This window comes from Triturus cristatus, chromosome 8 (genome assembly GCF_964204655.1).
Source record: "Triturus cristatus chromosome 8, aTriCri1.1, whole genome shotgun sequence".
NCBI lineage: Eukaryota > Metazoa > Chordata > Amphibia > Caudata > Salamandridae > Triturus > Triturus cristatus.
In genome coordinates this window covers 1,688,356,060-1,688,383,943 of record NC_140591.1, presented here as the reverse complement: position 1 = coordinate 1,688,383,943, position 27,884 = coordinate 1,688,356,060, and the positions used below count along the sequence as shown (strand labels likewise).

The following is a 27,884-nucleotide window of genomic DNA, read 5'->3' as shown; positions in this document are numbered from 1 at the left end:
ACATATACGCTGGGCAGCCTCCAGGAGGTAGCACATATACACTGGGCAGCCTCCTGGGAGGTAGCACATATACACTGGGCAGCCTCCTGGGAGGTAGCACATATACACTGGGTAGCCTCCAGGAGGTAGCACATATACACTGGGCAGCCTCCTAGGAGGTAGCACATATACACTGGACAGCCTCCCTCCAAGGAGGTAGCACATATACACTGGGCAGCCTCCAGGAGGTAGCACATATACAATGGGCAGCCTCCAGGAGGTAGCACATATACAATGGGCAACCTCCTAGGAGGTAGCACATATGCACTGGGCAGACTCCAGGAGGTAGCAGATATACACTGGGCAGCCTCCTAGGAGGTAGCACATATACACTGGGCAGCCTCCTAGGAGGTAACACATATACACTGGGCAGCCTCCTAGGAGGTAGCAGCCTCCTAGGAGGTAGCACATATACACTGGGCAGCCTCCAGGAGGTAGCACATATACACTGGGCAGCCTCCAGGAGGTAGCACATATACACTGGGCAGCCTCCAGGAGGTAGCACATATACACTGGGCAGCTTCCAGGAGGTAGCACATATACACTGGGCAGCCTCCAGGAGGTAGCACATATACACTGGGCAGCCTCCTAGGTGGCAGCACATATACACTGGGCAGCCTCCAGGAGGTAGCACATATACACTGGGCAGCCTCCTAGGAGGTAGCAGATATACACTGGACAGCCTCCAGGAGGTAGCACATATACACTGGGCAGTCTCCTAGGAGGTAGCACATATACACTGGGCAGCCTCCTAGGAGGTAGCATATATACACTGGACAGCCTCCAGGAGGTAGCACATATACACTGGGCAGCCTCCTAGGAGGTAGCACATATACACTGGGCAGCCTCGGAGGTAGCACATATACACTGGGCAGCCTCCTAGGAGGTAGCACATATACACTGGGCAGCCTCCAGGAGGTAGCACATATACACTGGGCAGCCTCCTAGGAGGTAGCACATATACACTGGGCAGCCTCCTAGGAGGTAGCACATATACACTGGGCAGCCTCCTTGGAGGTAGCACATATGCACTGGGCAGCCTCCAGGAGGTAGCAGATATACACTGGGCAGCCTCCTAGGAGGTAGCAAATATACAATGGACAGCCTCCAGGAGGTAGCACATATACACTGGGCAGCCTCCTAGGAAGTAGCACATATACACTGGGCAGCCTCCAGGAGGTAGCACATATACACTGGGAAGCCTCCTAGGAGGTAGCACATATACACTGGGCAGCTTCCTAGGAGGTAGCACATATACACTGGGCAGCCTCCAGGAGCTAGCACATATACATTGGGCAGCCTCCTAGGAGGTAGCACATATACACTGGGCAGCCTCCAGGAGGTAGCACATATACACTGGGCAGCCCCCAGGAGGTAGCACATATACACTGGGCAGCCTCCTAGGAGGTAGCACATATACACTGGACAGCCTCCAGGAGGTAGCACATATACACTGGGCAGCCTCCTAGGAGGTAGCACATATACACTGGGCAGCCTCCTAGGAGGTAGCACATATACACTGGACAGCCTCCAGGAGGTAGCACATATACACTGGGCAGCCTCCTAGGAGGTAGCACATATACACTGGGCAGCCTCCTAGGAGGTAGCACATATACACTGGGCAGCCTCCTAGGAGGTAGCACATATACACTGGGCAGCTTCCAGGAGGTAGCAAATATACACTGGGCAGCCTCCTAGGAGGTAGCACATATACATTGGGCAGCCTCCTAGGAGGAACACATATACACTGGGCAGCCTCGGAGGTAGCACATATACACTGGGCAGCCTCCTAGGAGGTAGCACATATACACTGGGCAGCCTCCAGGAGGTAGCACATATACACTGGGCAGCCTCCTAGGAGGTAGCACATATACACTGGGCAGCCTCCTAGGAGGTAGCACATATACACTGGGCAGCCTCCTAGGACGTAGCACATATACATTGGGCAGCATCCTAGGAGGTAGCACATATAAACTGGGCAGCCTCCAGGAGGTAGCACATATACACTGGGCAGCCTCGGAGGTAGCACTTATACACTGGGCAGCCTCGGAGGTAGCACTTATACACTGGGCAGCCTCCTAGGAGGTAGCAGCCTCCTAGGAGGTAGCACATATACACTGGGCAGCCTCCTAGGAGGTAGCACATATACACTGGGCAGCCTCCTAGGATGTAGCACATATACACTGGGCAACCTCCTAGGACGTAGCACATATACACTGGACAGCCTCCAGGAGGTAGCACATATACACTGGGCAGCCTCCTAGGAGGTAGAACATATACACTGGGCAGCCTCCAGGAGGTAGCGCATATACACTTGGCAGCCTCCTAGGAGGTAGCACATATACACTGGGCAGCCTCCAGGAGGTAGCACATATACACTGGGCAGCCTCCAGGAGGTAGCACATATACACTGGGCAGCCTCCTAGGTGGCAGCACATATACACTGGGCAGCCTCCAGGAGGTAGCACATATACACTGGGCAGCCTCCTAGGAGGTAGCACATATACACTGGACAGCCTCCAGGAGGTAGCACATATACACTGGGCAGTCTCCTAGGAGGTAGCACATATACACTGGGCAGCCTCCTAGGAGGTAGCATATATACACTGGACAGCCTCCAGGAGGTAGCACATATACACTGGGCAGCCTCCTAGGAGGTAGCACATATACACTGGGCAGCCTCGGAGGTAGCACATATACACTGGGCAGCCTCCTAGGAGGTAGCACATATACACTGGGCAGCCTCCAGGAGGTAGCACATATACACTGGGCAGCCTCCTAGGAGGTAGCACATATACACTGGGCAGCCTCCTAGGAGGTAGCACATATACACTGGGCAGCCTCCTTGGAGGTAGCACATATGCACTGGGCAGCCTCCAGGAGGTAGCAGATATACACTGGGCAGCCTCCTAGGAGGTAGCAAATATACAATGGACAGCCTCCAGGAGGTAGCACATATACACTGGGCAGCCTCCTAGGAAGTAGCACATATACACTGGGCAGCCTCCAGGAGGTAGCACATATACACTGGGAAGCCTCCTAGGAGGTAGCACATATACACTGGGCAGCTTCCTAGGAGGTAGCACATATACACTGGGCAGCCTCCAGGAGCTAGCACATATACATTGGGCAGCCTCCTAGGAGGTAGCACATATACACTGGGCAGCCTCCAGGAGGTAGCACATATACACTGGGCAGCCCCCAGGAGGTAGCACATATACACTGGGCAGCCTCCTAGGAGGTAGCACATATACACTGGACAGCCTCCAGGAGGTAGCACATATACACTGGGCAGCCTCCTAGGAGGTAGCACATATACACTGGGCAGCCTCCTAGGAGGTAGCACATATACACTGGACAGCCTCCAGGAGGTAGCACATATACACTGGGCAGCCTTCTAGGAGGTAGCACATATACACTGGGCAGCCTCCTAGGAGGTAGCACATATACACTGGGCAGCCTCCTAGGAGGTAGCACATATACACTGGGCAGCCTCCTAGGAGGTAGCACATATACACTGGGCAGCTTCCAGGAGGTAGCAAATATACACTGGGCAGCCTCCTAGGAGGTAGCACATATACATTGGGCAGCCTCCTAGGAGGAACACATATACACTGGGCAGCCTCGGAGGTAGCACATATACACTGGGCAGCCTCCTAGGAGGTAGCACATATACACTGGGCAGCCTCCAGGAGGTAGCACATATACACTGGGCAGCCTCCTAGGAGGTAGCACATATACACTGGGCAGCCTCCTAGGAGGTAGCACATATACACTGGGCAGCCTCCTAGGACGTAGCACATATACATTGGGCAGCATCCTAGGAGGTAGCACATATACACTGGGCAGCCTCCAGGAGGTAGCACATATACACTGGGCAGCCTCGGAGGTAGCACTTATACACTGGGCAGCCTCGGAGGTAGCACTTATACACTGGGCAGCCTCCTAGGAGGTAGCAGCCTCCTAGGAGGTAGCACATATACACTGGGCAGCCTCCTAGGAGGTAGCACATATACACTGGGCAGCCTCCTAGGATGTAGCACATATACACTGGGCAACCTCCTAGGACGTAGCACATATACACTGGACAGCCTCCAGGAGGTAGCACATATACACTGGGCAGCCTCCTAGGAGGTAGAACATATACACTGGGCAGCCTCCAGGAGGTAGCGCATATACACTTGGCAGCCTCCTAGGAGGTAGCACATATACACTGGGCAGCCTCCAGGAGGTAGCACATATACACTGGGCAGCCTCCAGGAGGTAGCACATATACACTGGGCAGCCTCCAGGAGGTGGCCCTTATACATGGGGCAGCCTCCTAGGAGGTAGCACATATACACTGGGCAGCCTCCTAGGAGGTAGCACATATGCACTGGGCAGCCTCCTAGGAGGTAGCACACATACACCGGGCAGCCTCCAGGAGGTAGCACATATACACTGGGCAGCCTCCTAGGAGGTAGCACATATACACTGGACAGCCTCCAGGAGGTAGCACATATACACTGGGCAGCCTCCTAGGAGGTAGAACATATACACTGGGCAGCCTCCAGGAGGTAGCACATATACACTTGGCAGCCTCCTAGGAGGTAGCACATATACACTGGGCAGCCTCCAGGAGGTAGCACATATACACTGGGCAGCAGCCTCCAGGAGGTAGCACATATACACTGGGCAGCCTCCAGGAGGTAGCCCTTATACACTGGGCAGCCTGGGAATGAAGGGAATGAAGGGAAATTGGGGGGCCATCAGGCCTAGCAGCTTCTAGCCATTTAGTACTTTAACAAAACCCTTTTTGCCCCATGTCTCGAGGGGGCCCTGAAGGGACTGGCAAAAGCAGAAAGGAAATAAACCTTGAAGAGCCGTGTTTACTTTCTCTCTTGATTCCACTCTAGGTACTTCCTGTAGTACCCCAGCAGCAAACAGGAGACAATTGCACCTGAAGGCAGGGATAAGGAAGATAATAACTGCGTGACATCACTTCCGTAACCTTGGTATTTGGTGATCTGACCTACAAAGAGAGTTCCCTCCTTCTAAGGAACACAGGTTCAGTTCATTTTGCACTTTTTTGAATGGATGTGTGTTAATAACATGCAAGAGAACGTAGCATCTAGTTTTTTAGATGGCTCTGTATGGTAGAAGCTTTTATGCAAACTGCTTTGCTTAAAGGGTGCTCTTGCACACCACGGCCTGACAGGCGCACCCTTTCTATTCATGCAAGGACAATTCACTCAATTGAACATAAGCAATTTTCGCTCTGTCTGGCAGTCTCTAACCATGTTGCAGGGTGCAGTACCTTATGTTGCCAAAAGAGGTTCCAAGGGACACATCATGACAGCCTGTGGTACTGCAACCTTTCACTGATTCATGCACAATACAGCAGTAAATGTTGCTTTACCCACAATAATGTGCTGCAAAGCTAAATACTTATAAGGTCCAAGAGGCGAGACCGATTGCATTGCAAATGCTTGTTTGCTCTTCTTTCTATGTGTGCTGCACCCGTAGAAGGAGCAAAACACCATTAATGACTAATTTTGTGCAGGAAGTTGTCCCTTCCTTAGCAACAACTATCATCCCTGCAACCCAAGCACCCTTGCACCATGGTGCAAGCGTGCCTGCGTTGGCATATTGCTGCTGTTTTTAGCGCTGGCACAGGGGAGAGCACAGGGGTGCGCCGTAGTCTTGTAAATACGGTGCATCACTATGTTTTTGAGATAAGGCACAGCTGCACCATTTCATTGTAAATATGCCCCCAAGACTCTCAGCTTCCTTGAGAGCGACAAAGTCAGAGGAGCTGTATTTCCAGGTGTCCCAAAAGACAATGGCTACTTCTTCCCCATGACCTACCTCTCTGTTGTGTCTGACCATAGCAAACCCTAAAAGGGAGAGCCATCGCGATATCAGCATTACCCAAGGTTTTAACCATGTCTGTGTTATAAATAAGGCATCCAGTTGGTTGTCATGTCGATGATTAAGTTCTGTACTTCCTGAGCATCTTTACTTAGCGAATGAACATTAATTAGGCCTCCCTGTAAGCAACAAGGAAGGATAGATTTAGGTGGCCTAAGATTGGCTTGATCTGTGGAGACCCTAATCTCTATTCGACACCTGTAGCAGGCAACCGGCAGAATAAGTGGCTTGGATCCCAGGTGTGACAGATAGGAATTGGGCTGGGCCTAAGGCTCTTCAAAAAGTCAGATGTTAGGACTTTACCTTGGAAGTTGCAGCATAGTGGCTCCTGCAGACCACGGAGCGGATGCAGATGAGCGCAGACAGGCTGGCCTCTGGCGAGCCTCTGGCACATCAGCCGTGCGCCCGCTGCGTGTGTCCAAGTCACAGACCTGCACATAAAGGCAGCTTGGCCCCCCCCAATTAACAACTAGTACATTCAGGCAGTGGTTCCCTGAAAGCAAAAAACCAGCACAATTAAAACATCTGGGCTGAAGACACGGCGCTAAGGACGGCAGCAGAGAGTAAGCCTAACACCTAGGCAGTGTGGTCAATTTCAGATGGAAATCAGAGTGCCTCGCACGAGCACCTGTGTTCCGAGGAAGTCGCGAATTGTAGTACTACTACTACTACTACTAATAGATGCTAGTTTCTTGCTCTCCTCGCCCTCGGAAATGGAGGAGAGGCTCCATCGGTTGGATCCGAAGATAGCCTGGAGCTTTGATATAGATTGTGCCAAGGATCATTGAGCAGACGATCAACTTTTCATGGGGTTCTCTGGGAAAAGAGTGGAAAGGCTGAGCAGAGGAGAACCTTGTCAAGGTGGATAGTTCTCTACATCAAGCTCTTCTACACACCGGCCAGAAAGCGCCCACCGGAAGGCCTATGAGCCCATTCCACAAGGGCCAAGGCTGCCACCACTTCGTTGCCACGAGGACTGACTCTCCTTGATATCTAACAGTCTGTGCCGTGGGCATCGCTTCACATATTAACAAGGCACTACTGCCTGAATGACCTGGTCCGGCAGGTGGGACACTTTGTCCCAGCTTTGTTCTGCAAAACTTTTTGTCTTGAGTCCACTCCACAGAACCTCCGCCTCTGGGAGTTATTGCTTTGAGATCTATTCCCAGGTGAAGAATCTGCTGTTAGAAGTATCCATTAGAACAAGTAACTTAGGGCCCGATTACGACTTTGGCCATGCTGCGCCAGCTCTCTGCCGACACAGCACCGCCAAAGCTGCCCACGGACCGCCCGCCTTATTAGGAGTTGAACTTGTGTAATGCAGACGGTCCTTTGCCTTTCCCATGACGGTGCCTGAAAACAGGCACTGCTATGGGAATGGCAAAAAAAGTTCCAGTATGGCATGGACGGTGACATCCATGCCATGCTGGAACTTTGGGGGAATACAGACAGCGAGGTGCATGTTCTTCCCCCCTGACTGTATTCCTATGGTAGGGGGGCAATGTGGAGCATGCAGGGACCCCTTTGTTCCTGCACCACCAGCAGTTTCACGGCGGGGCACCCGGCATTTAATGACTGGGAGTGCAGGAACTCGTAATATATGCTTAACGGAACTGCGCCAGCCCCGCTGAACATATTACATTGTGGCGCAGTTTTATTTTAAAGTTGTAATGGGGCGGACGGACCACCGCTAGTGTGAGTGCGGCGGTCTTATGACCGCTGCACTCCTAATCAGGCCTTAACCATTTGTAATCCTCTTTCTGGTGCATACTCTAACTGCGGACTCCTCCCTGCCTTCCCACCTCTCCGTTTTGTGACCTGGTCCTTTCTAAAATCTAATAAAAGGCTCCAAATTAGTGTCCAGCACACTGTTTCCTACAATTGTTGATGCTCCACAGCTGGATGTTCAGAAAGGGGGGCTTATCTGGTGCTACTACCTCACTTCTGGGGCGGTATGAATCTATCAACGAGCTGTACGATACGAACTAGCTATGAAAAGTCTCCAGGTCCAATCGGACACCGGGGGAATATTCTAAGGTGAGGAGTCTAGAGTTGAATACAATATCCACCAAAGAGAGCGTTAGCAAAGGCTCCACTTACACAAAAAATAAAATGTTAGATTGCATCTTTTTTAGTCTTCAACTGAGTTTTTCCCACAGAGCTTCACAGATGTAGGTCATCTGTGTCTTGCATTTGTTGTTAATTGTAAAGGGTTTGTTTTTGGATGGGCCAAAGATTAACTGGGATTATCATGCTGACTGGGGTGTGGCCTTTTAGCAGTCTACATTTGTTAGTTCCAGTCATGTGTCTGTGAAGAGTACTGATTATTTATGTAATCTGATGTATCAGTCCGCATGAGAGTGTGCGAGTAATCCCTCAATGATGGCTTTATTTGTGAGTTTGAGGGTAAAATCCAATCCAAGAGTTTTAAGCATGGAGTGGAATTTCAGTTATTGTTGCATATACCGCGCCCCGCAACTCCCCCCTGATGGATTTCACAAGGATAATCCTGTCAAAATGTATCCGGGAATAATGAGTGGTAAAAATGCCGGACATGTTGAAAGAGGCGCAGAATACAGCGAGTCTGCATGTAATTCCCCATTTTCACACCAAAACTGCGCACACCTCACTCATTACCAGGACACATGTAATTGGGCATTTACCTTGAAATCGGTAGTGTGTGGAGATCCACTCCTGGACTGTGGCACCCAGCGGCTCCTCGTGAGATCTTCACTCGCCATCAGCGATGTTGACTCTCTTGATGAGATCTTCACTCGCCATCAGCGATGCGGACTCTCTTGATGAGATCTTCTCTCCCCATCAGCGATGCGGACTCTATTGATGAGATCTTCACTCGCCATCAGCGATGCGGGCTCTCTTGATGAGATCTTCACTCCCCATCAGCGATGAGGACTCTCTGGATGAGATCTTCACTCGCCATCAGCGATGCGGACTCTCTTTTTTTTTTTAAAACATATTTTATTTATCAAGAACACATATCATGTAGGTCCCTGTAACCCAGAGAGCACTGCCCAATCATTAGCACATCACAATGTCTTGATATTTTGTATATTGAAAATAATGCAGGGCATTTCAAATCAACTATAGCCCCACGAAATCTGAACTGCCCCACCCAACACCCGGAACCCACCCCGGACCGCTAACCTACCCATGGCTGGCAATGAAGATAATGCTCTCCCTCCAGTGTGGAAATGTGGATTTTCCTGATCAGTTATGTCCCCTATCTTGGACCCCAACGGATCTATATGCATGTTACAAGTACATGTATGTTCCCTCCAGTTCCAGTTTCTAAGACGCAAACATATGTGTGTCTACCGTCGACATGTTCTCTGTCAGATCCGCCATCGATGGGCTGGATATTCGATTCCTAAGTATGAAAGGCCACCGACTTTATATGGCTAAGTTACTACATTTTTACAGTTCAGGCAAGTAGGCCCGATTCTGTCCTCAAAGCCTTTCCCTGCTCTCTGTCTCTGACAGCTTCAGCTTGAGCTCGCATCTGTATCCATGAACTTTGTCCTACTCCCTGTGCAGCTAACGGTGCCTGCCTCGGCCAGTTTTCGCCTGCCTGCCAAGAAGCTGTATTTCACCTTCGAATTATCTATTTTGCTCTCCAGCCGATGCATTCCTGTCTAGTGATTTAGGTAAACATTTCCTTTAGCTCACAAGCAAAGGACTCAGCCTTTCCGTCCTCCTGCAAGTGATTCATAGCCCTGTTGCCATGGAAAGTTTTCTGCCCCTCGCATCTCATATAGACACTTAGACGCTTGTACACGCACACACAGTTAGTATAGAATAGATTCTGTCCGAGAGTCCTTCCTTGTGGATAACATAGTTCTCTAAACATAGGATGGTAGATATGATTTGGGATTAGGTTGACTTGACCCCCCAGACTTCTCGTCTCCACATGTAGAGCTAAATGTCAAGTCCCCTTCACCCCCTAGTTGCACGTCAATCACACGTCATACTGCTGCGCACGCATCTATGTTAAGTATTATCGTATAGATCCACCTATGTAAGATAATCAGAGCCAATCATGTTTCTTTTTGCTCCTTATTACGCCTAGTTTCAATTACGTATCACTATGTTAATTTATCTTATCAATTGTTACGCCTTTTTTGCATTTGTTTCATTGTAAGTGTATGACCTATAAAAGTTACTTCTTGTCAATAAAGTATTGTACTTCACTTCCTGAACCCTCGTGGTGACGGAACCTGAAGGCCGCGACTCGAGTCGGCCATTTTTGATGGAATAAAGCCCATTTAGAAAACCTCTTATACCACGGATTCTGCCTCTTGTTATTCTGAGCTATTTTACTTTATTTTAAAGATTCCGTATGAAATTCAGTTTAGGTAAAAAAAGAATATTTACCACATAATGGCGCCCGAACAGGGACACTTTCTCATCTCACGCGCCGGCGGTGCGTTGCAGGCCCGGTCTCCTGCCACAACTGGACGGACCATAAACGCGTACCAGCAGGATTTCCTGTAAGCTCCCTCCGGTCAAGCGGGGGCGACTGAGGCTGCGATCAACCCAGACGAGGCGGTGAGAAGTGCGAAGTATCCCGACCAGAGCCTAGCTGAGAGAGCAAGATCCGAGGTATACAGAGGCCCACCAGGTTTCTCGAAATCCCGATGTCCAGAGGGTCCGCTGTCCGCAGTCATCGAGTCCTGTCCATTCTCTGAGGCCTTCCGTTTCAAGGAGCTACTCGGTGAGTACCATCGCCGGGGAGGCGTGTTGACGCGCACATAGGTTGTGCCGGTCAAGACGGATTTGGGTACACAAATCCGGTCTGCACTGTTTAGCAGTGTATATGTACTGTTTAGCAGTATATCAAGTATTCCGAAGTATTCAGTTACTGTCAAGAATTCAGCGTGGTGATTAGTTAGGCAGACTGTCATCATTGTCGGTCATCGTTAAAATATTTAATGTTCAATATTTAAAGTGTTTAAATGTCTTGCATATTGTGGTATGAATGACTGTTCATTGTTCACTGTTCATTATTGTGTTTTTCGTATTAAGTGAATTCAAGAGTAAGTATCAGATCAGTTGTCAATATGCCGCTTTTCTCGAAGTTAAGACAGATTACCACCAGAAAAGGGGTGCTTGAAGAAGCAGTTCCTATCCCTCCTAGGGACACTCCAGGGCATTTTATGTACCATAAGCATGGCTTAGATGCCATATTGTTTCTTGATCTATGGGTAGATTATACCAAGGGATTGCCGGAAAGTCAAAGGTGGCCCGTAGCGGGAACCTGGGATGCAGAGTGCATCATGAAAGTGGAGGAAGAGTTATGGAAAAGAAAGGTCAGACAATCACAGAAAGACGCTGTTGAGTTATGGCGTAAAGAATCTCATAGACGAACAGAAAAAGCACGTAGACAAGAAGATAGGAGTAAAGAAAGTTCAAATAAAGTTCAAGAAAATCTATTAATTGAGGAAGGTATCCGAGTGAAATCAGAACAAGTAAATAGACAAAGAAATGCTCTTATGAATGGTATGTATCCCCTTCTAGCCGAAGGACTACCTAAGGCTGCTCCAGAGATGCCAAAAGACTTGCCACCCCCATTATTTCCAATTAAGGTACATCCAAAAGGGCATCCCAGAACCGCAGAAGATGTTTTTCTTTCCTCATATCTAGACGATGCAGCCCCCGAGTATGCTAACGCCACACCACATAGACCGTCTGGCGGAGGGGTTCAACGTCAGGATCAGGTATCTGTACCCGTGCAACAGCAAGTCCCGACGCAAGCTTCGGCAAGCACATCTGTTTCCGCATCTGTCTCCGCAGTCGATTCTACAGGGGCGTCGACGCCCATAGTTGCTGTGTCACGTTCGACGAACCCATTCACACCCGACGCCCCAGATGGGGCCACGGGAGGTGCTAGCAGTACCTTTACACCACCCAGAATAAATAAACTTGTTTTTCAAGAGTCAGCGCATTCACGTACACCTAAATTCGTAAGTGAACGTACGCTTAAAGAACTCCTTGTAAATTGTAGATATGACCCGGTGGTTGGTAAAGAGGATGAAATGGTCCTGGCATCATTACGTATCAGGCGAGCCGCAGAGTATTTAGCGAGGTTACCAGGGATGATTACGCATCTAGATAACATATATCATTTTGTTCAAACAGGACGAGATCCAGGATGTATTAACAGAGCTATGGAATTCCAGAAAGTAGAGATACAGGGGGAACTGTTACGTTTCCTCATAAACTGTGTGATCAGAAATCAAGATCGTCCGGGGGTAGACCCGAATGCAATGCTTATTCTTACAAGATGGAGTCAGAATATATCAGAAGGGAGACACGATAAGCAAAATTGTATAATAGCCATGTGCCGAAAAATCCGTAAAGAAATAGAGCGTATTCATGAAGAAAGATTGGGAACAGACGAGTATGAGCAAGATGAAGTGTCCGAATCAGGGAATTCCGCAAGACAGTCAGAGACCATAGCCTATGTAGGCAGAGGAAGATCCTGTGATAATGCTAGATGTTTTTCTGATCCCATACACTCTGTATGCCCAAATAATAGCAGAACGTATCCGACGCCTGTAATAAATCTGAAATCTCCTGAACATTCGTTTCAAGCCGCAGATAAAATACTACGAGAACGAAGGGGTTACCACCTCCTCGATTCCATGGATGAGCAAGAATTAGCCAGATCAGCTGTTCACTGGATTGACAGTCCTGAAAAATACGGTGATGAGACCGTAGCACACACGTTTTTTAATCTCAGTACAGATGAACAACGTTTAGCTGGAATCTATATGATTCAGCAACTCCTCATATTATATAAGAGCCAACATGCTGACCCTGGTCCTTTACCTGATATATTAACGGAACTACTCACAAACAGATGGAGAGGTTCTAGTAACAAGCTAATTAAAGAGATATTAGTGTCACGTAAACAGTATGTCCTTTTTGTAAGTCCGGATTCTCTCTCGCTGCCCCACAGAGAAAGAACGCCGTACTATATGGATAGACAAAATCCTTTACGGGAAGTGCACCCAATAAAAGGCGAAGACAATGAGTTTCACCGTGTATTTGTTTACACACCCATATCAAAAATGGAATTATTAGAAATGAAGAAAGTAGTACCTAGTCATGATAAAGACCCAGCGGGTTTCCACCGAGAAATTAAAGACATGTTACTAATGGGAGAGTACACCTTTCCTGATATTATGACGATATTAAAGGTGCTTTTGCCTGCTGGCATTTATGAAAAACTGAAAGAAAAAGAGTGGGAAGTGGGAGACCAAAAGATAGACTGGACAGCATTAGCAGAGGAAGAAAGGGCCCGAACTGCAGGTTCAGGGCTCGGGGATAAAGTTAAACTGTCACCAGGTTTACTAGTACAGGTACTGCCACGTTTATTAACTACAAAAAAGGAAGATTGGGGTGCAATCACAGCCTGCAAACAAAAGCAAGATGAAGACACAAGCGATTATTATGCTCGATTTGAAAAATGTTTTGGTATAAATAGTGGTATAAAAGCAAGTAGTGACTCATATCCACATCTATTTGTGACAAAATTAGTGGAAAATGCATTGCCCCCAGTGAAGAATAGAATATTGAAATTCGAGAGTACCTGGCAAAGTAACACTCCGTCGCAAATGCTACAAATGTTACAGTATCATCACAATAGAATTAGGGATGAACAAGAACACGAGCATAGACGCATGAAGGATACAAAAATGAAAATGCTAGTTTCTCAGACAGTACCAGCAGATGGTCACAAAAAGGGTGTGACACATTCTGGTGATTCTGCAGTTCCTGTAAAAGGAACCTGCAATTACTGTAAACAACTAGGCCATTATGTACACGATTGTCCAGTCCTGAAACGTAATATAGCTACAGGTATTGCAAAGGAGAGACCACGATTAGTTAGACAAGATCAGAATGAACAAGGAGCTATGCAGCATGGACAGTCCATGCCAGTTCAGCAACAGTCCATGCCAGCCTCACAGCAACCCATACAGTTTGTGCCAGCTGCACCACCGTTGCCTGCTACTGCCACACAAACCACAACACGACAAATGTATCAGACTGCACAGTATGAATACCCTGAATATCAGCGCTACGCATGAACCAGCCTAGAGAGGGAAGTTGACTTACCGCTTATCGAGATTCCTGTAGATCAAGAAGGACCTTATGTACATAGTGAATTATTAGGTCAAGATAGAAAATTCTTACTCGATACAGGGGCAAGTCGAACAACTATAAAACGAAGTGAAGTTCCAGGGGCACCCCTCTCAGGCTCTCAAAATGTTTCCCTTGGTTTTTCGGGAAAACCTATTGTTAATGAAGTATCACAGCCTCTACCACTTACGATAGGACCTTTGACACGAACTACAGATTTATTGCTTACTAAATCATGCCCAGAAAATCTGTTAGGAATTAAAACTCTGAAAGCACTAGGAGCCATAATATGTTGTTCTCCGGAAGGAGTAAGGTTGTTTTTGCGTGATTTTAAAGGTCACTATGTGTCTAGAGACATGGATCCCCGACTACAGACTTTACCAGTACATCTATGGGCACAAGGCCCTACGGATGTTGGCTGCATGAACATTACACCCTATCGAGTCACACTGAAAGCAGGAGTGGTACTACCACGAATGCGACAATACAAGTTACCGCATGATGCTGTAGTGGCTTTGCTGAAAATCATTGATGAGCTGATTGCCCAGGGAGTAGTTGTAGAAACAGATTCCAATGTATGTAATTCACCGATAATTCCGATTCTTAAACGAACTGATCCTACTGCCCCACCAGTGTACCGATTGGTTATTGATTTGCGTGAACTAAACAAGTGTATTGTACCACAATTCCCTGTGGTCCCTGATATATCATCATTGTTGACAGCAATTGATTCCGAAGCAACATTCTTTACTGTAATCGATCTCAAGAATGCCTTCTTCAGCGTCCCAATAGATCCGGAAAGCCAATATTTGTTCGGATTCAGTTTAAATGGGCGCAGTTTTAAATTCTCACGCGCTCCCCAAGGATTCACAGAAAGCCCCAGCATTTACAGCCAAGCACTGAAACGAGAACTTGACAGTATCCACATGCCAGTCAATACTGCACTGCTTCAATATGTCGACGATCTGCTGATCACCGCGAGAAGCGGACCTGAATGTGAAAAGGCTTCTCTGACAGTTTTACATTTTCTAGCCGACAAGGGGCACAAGGTGTCTCCTTCTAAGCTGCAATTCTGTGTCCAGCGAGTTATTTATCTTGGTCACTCGCTGTCCAAGGAGGGAAGGCAGCTTACACCAGATCGCATCCAGTTAATTGCTAACATGTCAATACCCCAGACACAAAAGGAGGTGCGGGCTTTCATAGGCCTCACTTCATATTGTAGGCAGTGGATCCCTCAGTACGCATTTCTAGCAAAACCACTCATTCAGTTAACCACACAGGAGGCAGCCACATCGACTGTTCTCCCTTGGACTCAGGAACATACACAAGCTTTTGAAAGCCTAAAGGAAGCTTTATGTCAAGCACCTGTTTTAGCAACACCATGTTATAGCAAACATTTTACACTCTTTGTTACAGAACGCGAAGGTACTGCCTTGTCAGTACTCACTCAGGATCAAGCAGGATCACGCAAGCCATGTGCTTATTTTTCCAGTACATTAGATCCCGTAGCTCAGGCTTTGCCTGCATGCCTGAAATCAGTGGCAGCGACAGCTTTAGCAATCAGACAAAGCGATGCCATAGTATTAGGACACCCATTGACAGTACAAGTACCACATGCAGTAGAGGTTCTTGTGAACCGAACACAAACACAACACTTGACCATAGCAAGTCTTACCGGTTATGAACTGACATTGTTTCAACCACACATAGAGATCCGACGGTGTAATACATTGAATCCTGCTACACTATTACCTGTAATTGGAACAGACCCACTAGCTCATGATTGTGTTGAAATCATTGAAATAAAGACGAAACCTAGACAAGACTTGACAGACGTTCCATTGTTAGATCCAGACCTGACGTTGTATGTAGACGGATCGTGCATGAGAACAAGTACAGGAGATTTAGTGGCCGCGTATGCAGTCACAACAGACACTGAAGTTATTGAGACACATTGTATAGATACTTTGTCAGCCCAAGCAGCAGAACTTATTGCTCTAACGCAAGCCTGTATTCAAGCCACAAATAAGAAAGTTAATGTATACACTGACTCACGTTATGCATTCGGAGTTGTACACGACTTCGGCGTGCTGTGGCGAGAGAGAGGTTATTTAACCTCCCATGGTGCCCACATTCAGCACGGACCCCTCATTCATGCCTTGTTAGACGCAATACATCTACCCACTGCTATATCGATTATGAAATGTAAAGCACACACGAAGGTTACTGATACCGTTTCTCAAGGCAATGATTTAGCTGACAAAACAGCTAAACAGACTGCTCAGAATCGCACATTAGACATGACAAAGCCAATAGTTCAGACACCAACACAGTGTATGACAATTAAGGATCCCGCACTTGACGTAATTGACATACAGACACATGCCACAGCAGAAGAAATAAAGAAGTGGACTGAACTAGGAGGGATCCAGACAGATCAAGGATGGATGACGAAGGAGAAATCTGTATGGTTTCTCCCTGATTCCATGGTTCAAGCCATTATAGCTACAGTTCACAGTCCAGCACATTTAGGAGAGAAGGCTATGCTAGACAGCATTCAGCACATTTGGTTCAACAAACATTTACGAGCAGCAGCTAAACAAAAAGTTCGTACCTGTATGATATGTTGTCAGTTTAATCCAGGAAAGAGTGTTCCCGTAGAGCAGGGTGGATTTCAGCCTCCTGACCATCCTTTTGAAGTCCTCCAGATGGATTATATTCAGATGGAACGTTGTCGAGGATTCAAATATGTTCTCGTAGTTGTCTGCGCTCTCTCCCGTTGGACAGAGGCGTATCCCGTATCAGATTACACTGCCCCGACTACTGCCAAGCAGCTAGTTCGAGAATTCTTCCCACGGTACGGTTTACCACGTGTTGTATATTCAGATAACGGCCAGCCTTTCTCATCCGAATTAATGAAACATGTCTCACTTTTGTTGGGATATCAGTGGAAATTCCACTGTGTCCGACACCCCGAGGCAGCAGGTCTCGTGGAACGACATAATCAACTTTTAAAAATCAGATTGTCTAAAATATGTCAGGAAAAAGGTGTGGACTGGATAGTAGCCTTACCAGTTGCGCTATTTTACATGAGGATGGTAGCACACTCTCGAACAGGGTTATCCCCTTATGAGGTGATCTTTGGTAGACCACCGAATATGTGGGGGACGCCTATACCCCGTAAAATAACTGATGTTGACTGTAATATGCTGACAGATTACCTGGCTTCCTTGATGTCTGCACTACAATCTTGTCGTTCACAGGTAGTCGCAGCTTTTCCCGACAACACCGAGGTGAAACCTCATGATGTAATTCCCGGCGATTATGTTCTCGTCAGGAATTTCGATCGGAAAACCCAACTGGAGCCAAGGTGGAGGCTTCCTAAGTTGGTCCTGCTGACGACCAGAACAGCTGTGAAGATCGAAGGGAGAAAAGGCTGGGTGCATTCCAGCCATATCAAGAAATTTCATGGACTTCCTCCTGACACAAACAGTACTCCCCGTGTGTTTTCCCCCATTGACTCAAAGCTACCCTTGGCTGAGGCCAGTAGCACCGAATTCTATAAGCAGAAACTCAGGTCCAGATCCAAACTGTCGGACGATTTGATTGTTTAAGTCCTCTCCAAGGTGAAGCGGTTGAATCTGTCCCGACATGTATCCCTTAGGTCTGAATGATGTAGAGTCCAGAATCATAATGAAACGACATGCTTATTGTAAATTACTGCGTAGCCACTGTATTGTGACTTTATTAATTTTGTTTTCCTTGAGTTTTTTAATAGTTACTGCAAGTATATTGTTGCATATGTATTATCCTGTTTCTAAACGTGCTTTCAATATAACTGATGAACATTCTTTTAGTGACCTACCCCCACATGAGTTGTCCTATAGACTTGCGCTGCGCAATAACACATTCATTAGTATGTTACATCATTCCCATCAGACTAGTAATGCCACCAATTGTTGGGTGTGTGGCCGACTCCCTCCCTATCAGAATAACAAAGGAGTTCTGCCTTTCTTTCCACATCCATTCACACACAATGGCTCCTGTGGAGCATGGTTTAGTTTATTAAATTCCATAGACCCAGACACAGCCGTTTATCAACAACATTGGATATGGGGAAATCTGAATCTAGTTTTATTCAAAGTCTGTCACCCCAATAAGGAGGGTCACCCCAGTAGAACAGGAACTGATTTAGAAAATGAAGTGTATAAATTAGGTAATTTTACGCCTAATCTTATGATTTTGAATGTCAAATCCGAAGTTGAACTAATTCTGCCCACTATGTCTGTATTTCCAGTTAAGGGTGAATTATGTGTGAGAAAAGTTGGTTCCATACATATGGGCCATAGCCAATGCGTTAATATAGTAGAATATAGTGATCAAGGTAAATCTTCATTTAGAGCTTCTCGCCATTCTTACTTTATATGTGGTCAGACGGCATATATGCGTCTGCCTCTAGATTGGGATGGTACCTGTTACATAGCATTCCTTTTGCCACCTGTTTTCTTAGCTCCTCCTGATTATTATCGACATGTTCATTTAGTACACAAAAGAGAGCGGAGAGATCTCCCAGTTGTCGATTATACTGAGACGGCATGGGACAAGTATGTAGATTTCAATAAAGGTATCTTTCCCTATATAGGTACCATATCAAATAGTAAGCTGATACGCAGACTCACCAAGACTCTTGAAGCTGTAGTAAACGAGACTATAGCCGCCCTAGGCAATCTGACAGAGGAACAATCAGTGATGAGAATTGTTGTTCTCCAGAATCGTCTTGTCCTTGACGTCATCCTGGCCGATAGGGGCGGAGCTTGCAGGGTCATCGGATCCAGCTGCTGCATATTCATACCAGAAAATTCGCCATCTGTATATAAAGCTATAACACGCCTTCATAAGATTGTAAGCCAGATACACGAAAATCCAGGCACTTGGACGTGGTCCGGGTGGTTTTGGAGTGTGATATCAGCCTGGGGATGGAGAGTTCTATCCTTCCTAGGTATTGGCCTTCTTATGCTCTTCAGTTGTTGTTTATGCCTACAATGTGGACCAGCGATTTGTGGTCTGTGTGCCACATCATGCATTCCATATCACAGTTCTCGTTCAAAATACCGGAAGAAGAAGGAAGAAGAAATGATGCTCCATGAGCAAATCGATGGAATGATGAAGATTGATATCTCTTGAAGGGCAAGTAGGGGACAAGGAGGGAATGTGGAAATGTGGATTTTCCTGATCAGTTATGTCCCCTATCTTGGACCCCAACGGATCTATATGCATGTTACAAGTACATGTATGTTCCCTCCAGTTCCAGTTTCTAAGACGCAAACATATGTGTGTCTACCGTCGACATGTTCTCTGTCAGATCCGCCATCGATGGGCTGGATATTCGATTCCTAAGTATGAAAGGCCACCGACTTTATATGGCTAAGTTACTACATTTTTACAGTTCAGGCAAGTAGGCCCGATTCTGTCCTCAAAGCCTTTCCCTGCTCTCTGTCTCTGACAGCTTCAGCTTGAGCTCGCATCTGTATCCATGAACTTTGTCCTACTCCCTGTGCAGCTAACGGTGCCTGCCTCGGCCAGTTTTCGCCTGCCTGCCAAGAAGCTGTATTTCACCTTCGAATTATCTATTTTGCTCTCCAGCCGATGCATTCCTGTCTAGTGATTTAGGTAAACATTTCCTTTAGCTCACAAGCAAAGGACTCAGCCTTTCCGTCCTCCTGCAAGTGATTCATAGCCCTGTTGCCATGGAAAGTTTTCTGCCCCTCGCATCTCATATAGACACTTAGACGCTTGTACACGCACACACAGTTAGTATAGAATAGATTCTGTCCGAGAGTCCTTCCTTGTGGATAACATAGTTCTCTAAACATAGGATGGTAGATATGATTTGGGATTAGGTTGACTTGACCCCCCAGACTTCTCGTCTCCACATGTAGAGCTAAATGTCAAGTCCCCTTCACCCCCTAGTTGCACGTCAATCACACGTCATACTGCTGCGCACGCATCTATGTTAAGTATTATCGTATAGATCCACCTATGTAAGATAATCAGAGCCAATCATGTTTCTTTTTGCTCCTTATTACGCCTAGTTTCAATTACGTATCACTATGTTAATTTATCTTATCAATTGTTACGCCTTTTTTGCATTTGTTTCATTGTAAGTGTATGACCTATAAAAGTTACTTCTTGTCAATAAAGTATTGTACTTCACTTCCTGAACCCTCGTGGTGACGGAACCTGAAGGCCGCGACTCGAGTCGGCCATTTTTGATGGAATAAAGCCCATTTAGAAAACCTCTTATACCACGGATTCTGCCTCTTGTTATTCTGAGCTATTTTACTTTATTTTAAAGATTCCGTATGAAATTCAGTTTAGGTAAAAAAAGAATATTTACCACACCAGTCGCCCAGCGGACCCACCGTCTGCATCACTCCACACGAGAGACCTTCCCCCACGGACCACTCACACTCGCTGTTCGTCCCACCCAACCACAGGCGGCTCCAGAAATATCCCCCTGTAATCAGCCCAGCACTTCCAGATTTTATAATGCTTACGGGGGCACCCCCTGGCCTCAAAAACCGGGAGCTCTAGACCCATGTTAAAGTCCAGACCCCTCTTCCATACATTAATCGAGGGGGCTGCCGGCGCCTTCTATGCCCTGACCACATCTCTGATGCGGACTCTCTTGATGAGATCTTCACTCCCCATCAGCGATGCGGACACTCTTGATGAGATCTTCACTCCCCATCAGCGATGCGGACTCTCTTGATGAGATCTTCACTCCCCATCAGCGATGCGGACTCTCTTGGTGAGATCTTCACTCCCCATCAGCGATGCGGACTCTCTTGATGAGATCTTCACTCGCCATCAGCGATGCGGACTCTCTGGATGAGATCTTCACTCCCCATCAGCGATGCGGACTCTCTGGATGAGATCTTCATTCCCCATCAGAGATGCGGACTCTCTTGATGAGATCTTCACTCGCCATCAGCGATGCGGACTCTCTTGATGAGATCTTCACTCGCCATCCGCGATGCGGACTCTCTTGATGAGATCTTCACTCGCCATCAGCGATGCGGACTCTCTGGATGAGATCTTCACTCCCCATCAGCGATGCGGACTCTCTTGATGAGATCTTCACTCGCCATCAGCGATGCGGACTCTCTTGATGAGATCGTCACTCGCCATCAGCGATGCGGACTCTCTTGATGAGATCTTCACTCGCCATCAGCGATGCCGACTCTCTTGATGAGATCGTCACTCGCCATCAGCGATGCGGACTCTCTTGATGAGATCTTCACTCGCCATCAACGATGCGGACTCTCTTGATGAGATCTTCACTCGCCATCAACGATGCGGACTCTCTTGATGAGATCGTCATTCGCCATCAGCGATGCGGACTCTCTTGATGAGATCTTCACTCGCCATCAGCGATGCAGACTCTCTTGATGAGATCTTCACTCGCCATCAGCGATGCGGACTCTCTGGATGAGATCTTCACTCGCCATCAGCGATGCAGACTCTCTTGATGAGATCTTCACTCGCCATCAGCGATGCGGACTCTCTTGATGAGATCTTCACTCGCCATCAGCGATGCGACTCTCTTGATGAATGTAGAGTCTCCCACACTATTGTTTCAGGGGTGTAGATTCCATTACAGACATTGTAGTGAAGGACGCAGCATTTAAAGGGCGTCCTGCACGAGGACTGGTGGGCTGAGGACATCTGTGGAAGGGAGACACTGAACTGATAACTTTATTGTTTCTCTTAATTATTTTGGCTTCTATGTTTGATGAATCAATTATGTTTTTCTTTTGCTGATAGATGTTTTGAGGAAATATATGTAGTTATAACTGAGCCTCCATTTCCTATAATAGTCTTCTTTCCTGGAAATTATGTCCTTGATGCTCCTGCCCTCGTTATTTCAATCCAAAGTCTGTCATTACAGGACAACAAAGAATCCCCGATGTTAAGATCTCACCGTGTAATGTCTTATTATCTTTGATATCACCAAACAAGAACCAACCGTAGCGGCAACTATGAATAAATCTGGTGTTTCATGTTCATTGTGAAAGCGCAGTTAAATTAAACTGTATCAATGTTAACTCGCATTATAGTCCTAAGTACATGTTTCATATGTTGTCTCTATTTTTCAACAGATCGCAAGAGGAAGTACAAGGAATATATTAAAGATGGATTCAGAGAAATGAAAGATAATGACAGTAGAATCGGTGAAACTGTGACTTTAAAAGAAAGGTATACAAAGCTCCTCATTTTAAAAAACTATTGTAATAAGAAAGATAAAGAACATGAAATAATGTCATGTGGAGAGAGACATCTACAGCTTATGGAAGAAAGAGCTGCAGATTCATACTCTAGCATCCAAGATTTATTTTCCCCGGAAGAGGATGGACACGTCCCCAGGACTGTGGTGCTCCAGGGAGTGGCTGGGATCGGAAAGACGATGACTGCCCGAAAGATCATGCTTGACTGGGCGTCGGGCAACCTCTTCCGGGACAGATTTGAGTATGTGTTTTACATCCACTGCAGAGAATATAACCAGCTGAGTGCACAGAGGCCGATCGCTGACCTCATCATTCCCAGCATTGAAGGGGAGCCGCTCCTGTCAATGAGTGAGATCGAAGCCAACCCCGAAAGGACGCTCTTCATCATCGACGGCTTCGATGAACTTAAAATCAATGAAGATTTGCTGTCCGATGATCCTGATAAAAAATCTCAAGAGGGTAAAACAATCTTCAGTTTAATAAGGGAAAGGTATCTAAAGGATTCATATAAAATAATCACCACCAGGCCAACTGCTTTGGACGCCCTTGAAAAGTGTGTGAAGGGCGAACGCCTCGCAGAGATACTGGGGTTTTCTGAAGATGGTAGGAAAGAATATTTTACAAGGTTCTTTGGAGATGAAATACAAGCTTCAGACGCTGTCGGAATAGTAAAACAAAATGAAATCCTCTACACCATGTGTTTTGTGCCCATCGTGTGCTGGATTGTCTGCACTGTCATCAAGGGGCAGATGGAAGATGAGGAGGATTCTTTCTATGATTTGAGAACAATTACTTCCGTCTACTTGCTTTATCTTTTCAATTTATTGAAGCAGCAGAGTAAAGACTTTGTGCAGCAAAACATTACCAGTAACTTGAAGAGACTGTGTGCGTTGGCTGAGGAAGGCGTCTATCAGCAGAAAATCCTATTTGAAGAACATGACATCATTAATCATGGTGTAGACATCCCGGCCCTACAATCCCTCTTCCTGAACATGAATATTTTTAAAGAATGTACTGATACGGTCAGCCTCTACAGCTTCATCCACCTGAGCTTCCAGGAGTTTTTTGCTGCGCTCTTTTACATACTAGAAGTTAAGAATACAGTCTCAAAGATTACAAAGTCTCAGCAGCGAGCCGTGACCCGCTTACTAAGGGATTACACAGAGTTGGGAAACAATCACTTGATGCTGACCGTGCGCTTTCTGTTCGGCCTTCTCAACACAGAGAGACTGGATAAGATAAGGAATAAATTCCAGTGGAAGGTTTCACCAGAAATCAAACCTGTGCTACAGAAATGGATAACGGAAAAACTAAAACAAGGAGAGGAACTCACTAGTCACACCATGGACTTATTCCACTGTTTGTACGAGACCCAAGATGAAGAGTTTGTGAAAAAAGGACGAGAATGTGTGAAAGACATCAGACTAACAAAAAGTACGATCAAGCGTGATATGAGTTCCATGGATTTCAGAGCCCTCGCATTCTATTTCAAGTTTTCACGAGTCAAGAACATTGATCTACAGAAGGTTACGGTGAGGCCCGAGGATGTCAGAGCGCTGAAGCCGCTTTTAATGAAATGTTTCAGTCTTAGGTAAGTCTCTTAATTGCGTATATTTCACAACGCCTGTGTTTTAGAATAAAAATAAAAATTGATAGCCTGTTACTTTCTGTCAGGGATGCGCAGCATAAAACACAGGAAATCACATTGTACCCTTGGTGGGGCATTGAGTTTGTGGGTGCGCTCGGCGTTATCTTGTATTGCGCAGCGCTGCGCCACGCTCGGCACTTTGTTTCATGGCACTTCTGTGGCTGCAGTGACTGTGTCACCCCCTGTGCTGCTGTGAGTGAGGGGCACGGCTCACCTTCTTAAGAGATAATTCATATTTCAGAAACTGCCTTGTCGATGCCTCGCTGTCACAATACGAGTCTAGAGGAACTCCATAAAGAAACTTGTAGTGTCCAGATTTATTACTAGTGTGTGTCATTCGCTCGTGGAATTCCTGCTGTCATGAGTTAATCCCATGGAATAGGGAATTACAGTGTGGACTGGAATTACACGTGGCATTCCCACTTCTGTCTGACATAATGCGCACATTTACCATTTCCTCTGAGTGAGTGTTAAATGTGTGTGGTAGAGGGGACCGCAGCAGGGGTAAGGGGACCGCAGCAGGTGTATGGGGACTGCAGCAGGGGTGGGGGGTCAGCAACAGGGGTAGGGGGGACCGCAGCAGGGGTAGAGGGACCACAGCAGGGGTAGGGGGGACCGCAGCAGGGGTAGGGGGACCGCAGCAGGGGTAGGGGGACCGCAGCAGGGGTAGGGCGGACCGTAGCAGGGGTAGGGCGGACCGCAACAGGGGTAGGGAGGACCGCAGCAGGGGTAGAGGGGACTGCAGCAGGGGTAGGGGGACTGCAGCAGGGGTAGGGGGGACTGCAGCAGGGGTAGAGGGACCACAGCAGGGGTAGGGGGGACCGCAGCAGGGGTAGGGGGACCGCAGCAGGGGTAGGGCGGACCGTAGCAGGGGTAGGGCGGACCGCAACAGGGGTAGGGATGACCGCAGCAGGGGTAGAGGGGACTGCAGCAGGGGTAGGGGGACTGCAGCAGGGGTAGGGGGGACTGCAGCAGGGGTAGAGGGGACCGCAGCAGGGGTAGGGGGACCGCAGCAGGTGTATGGGGACTGCAGCAGGGGTAGAGGGGACCGCAGCAGGGGTAGGGGGACTGCAGCAGGGGTAGAGGGACCGCAGCACGGGGTAGAGGGACCGTAGCAGGGGTAGGGCGGACTGTAGCAGGGGTAGGGCGGACCGTAGCAGGGGTAGGGTGGACCGCAACAGGGGTAGGGAGGACCGCAGCAGGGGTAGAGGGGACCGCAGCAGAGGTAGGAGGGACCGCAGCAGGGACAGGGGGACCGCAGCAGGGGTAGGGGGACCGCAGCAGGGGTAGGGGGACCGCAGCGGGGGTAGTGGGACCGCAGCAGGGGTAGGGGGACCGCAGCAGGGGTAGAGGAACCGCAGCAGGGGTAGGAGGACCGCAGCAGGGGTAAGGAGGACCGCAGCAGGGGTAGGGGGGACCTCAGCAGGGGTAGGGGGACCTCAGCAGGGGTAGGGGGGACCTCAGCAGGGGTAGGTGGGACCGCAGCAGGGGTAGGGAGGACCGCAGCAGGGGTAGGGAGGACCGCAGCAGGGGTAGGGAGGACCGCAGCAGGGGTAGAGAGGACCGCAGCAGGGGTAGGGGGGACCGCAGCAGAGGTAGAGGGGACCGCAGCAGTGGTAGGGAGGACCGCAGCAGGGGTAGGGAGGACCGCAGCAGGGGTAGGGGGGACTGTAGCAGGGATAGGGGGGACCGCAGCAGGGGTAGGGGTGACTGCAGCAGGGGTAGAGGTAGAGCAGCAGATGTAGGGGGGACCGCAGCAGGGGTAGGGGGACCGCAGCAGGGGTAGGGGGGACTGCAGCAGTGGTAGGGGGGACTGCAGCAGGGGTAGGGAGGACTGCAGCAGGGGTAGGGAGGATTGCATCATGGGTAGGAGGACTGCAGCAGGGGTAGGGAGGACCGCAGCAGGGGTAGAGGGACCGCAGCAGGGGTAGAGAGAACCGCAGCAGGGGTAGGGGGGACCGCAGCAGGGCTAGAGGGGACCGCAGCAGTGGTAGGGGGGACTGCAGCAGGGGTAGGGGGACCGCAGCAGGGGGAGGGAGGACTGTAGCAGGGATAGGGGGGACCGCAGCAGGGGTAGGGGGGACTGCAGCAGGGGTAGAGGGAGAGCAGCAGATGTAGGGGGGACCGCAGCAGGGGTAGGGGGACCGCAGCAGGGGTAGGGGGGACCGCAGTAGTGGCTTGGAGGACTGCAGCAGGGGTAAGGAGGATTGCATCATGGGTAGGAGGACTGCAGCAGGGGTAGGGAGGACCGCAGCAGGGGTAGGGAGGACCGCAGCAGGGGTAGGGGGACCGCAGCAGGGGTAGGGAGGACCGCAGCAGGGGTAGGGGGGACTGCAGCTGCGGTAGAGGGACCGCAGCAGGGGTAGGGAGGACCGCAGCAGGGGTAGGGGGGACCGCAGCAGGGGTAGAGGGACCGCAGCAGGGGTAGAGGGACCGCAGCAGGGGTAGAGGGACCGCAGCAGGGGTAGAGGGACCGCAGCAGGGGTAGAGGGACCGCAGCAGGGGTAGAGGGACCGCAGCAGGGGTATGGAGGACCGCAGCAGGGGTAGGGGGGGACCGCAGCTGTGGTAGAGGGGACCGCAGCCGGGGTAGGGGGACCGCAGCAGGGGTAGAGGGACCGCAGCAGAGGTAGAGGGACTGCGGCAGAGGTAGGGGGACCGCAGCAGGGGTAGGGGGGACCGCAGCAGGGGTAGTGGGACCGCGGCAGAGATAGGGGGACTGCAGCAGGGGTAGAGGAACCGCGGCATAGGTAGGGAGACCGCAGCAGGGGTAGGGGGGACCGCAGCAGGGGTAGGGGGGACCACAGCAGGGGTAGGGGGGACCGCAGCAGGGGTAGAGAGGACTGCAGCAGGGGTAGAGGGGACCGCAGTAGTGGCTTGGAGGACTGCAGCAGGGGTAAGGAGGATTGCATCATGGGTAGGAGGACTGCAGCAGGGGTAGGGAGGACCGCAGCAGGGGTAGGGAGGACCGCAGAAGGGGTAGGGGGACCGCAGCAGGGGTAGGGAGGACCGCAGCAGGGGTAGGGGGGACTGCAGCTGCGGTAGAGGGACCGCAGCAGGGGTAGGGAGGACCGCAGCAGGGGTAGGGGGGACCGCAGCAGGGGTAGAGGGACCGCAGCAGGGGTAGAGGGACCGCAGCAGGGGTAGAGGGACCGCAGCAGGGGTAGAGGGACCGCAGCAGGGGTAGAGGGACCGCAGCAGGGGTAGAGGGACCGCAGCAGGGGTAGAGGGACCGCAGCAGGGGTATGGAGGACCGCAGCAGGGGTAGGGGGGGACCGCAGCTGTGGTAGAGGGGACCGCAGCCGGGGTAGGGGGACCGCAGCAGGGGTAGAGGGACCGCAGCAGAGGTAGAGGGACTGCGGCAGGGGTAGGGGGGACCGCAGCAGGGGTAGGGGGGACCGCAGCAGGGGTAGTGGGACCGCGGCAGAGATAGGGGGACTGCAGCAGGGGTAGAGGAACCGCGGCATAGGTAGGGAGACCGCAGCAGGGGTAGGGGGGACCGCAGCAGGGGTAGGGGGGACCGCAGCAGGGGTAGGGGGGACCGCAGCAGGGGTAGAGGGGACCGCAGCAGGGGTAGAGGGGACCGCAGCAGGGGTAGAGGGGACCGCAGCAGGGGTAGAGGGACCGCAGCAGGCGTAGGGAGGACTGCAGCAGGGGTAGGGAGGACCACAGCAGGGGTAGGGAGGACCGTAGCAGGGGTAGGACGGACCGCAGCAGGGGTAGGATGGACCGCAGCAGGGGTAGAGGGACCGCAGCAGGGGTAGGGAGAACAAAGCAGGGGTAGAGTGGACCGTAGCAGGGGTAGGGGGGACCGCAGCGGGGGTAGGGAGGACCGCA

The 27,884-nt window shown here is 49.5% G+C and overlaps 1 protein-coding gene across 3 annotated transcripts in view; it reads left to right on the top strand.

The window, feature by feature from the left end:
* LOC146808613 (NACHT, LRR and PYD domains-containing protein 3-like) overlaps positions 1-27,884 on the top strand; it is an 879,818-nt gene that overhangs the window by 211,721 nt on the left and 640,213 nt on the right. For all 3 annotated transcript variants that reach the window (XM_085623637.1, XM_085623636.1, XM_085623638.1), the window contains one exon: positions 22,275-23,991. In XM_085623637.1, the coding sequence (XP_085479763.1) occupies positions 22,275-23,991 (1,717 nt within the window). The remainder of the gene's footprint in view (positions 1-22,274; positions 23,992-27,884) is intronic.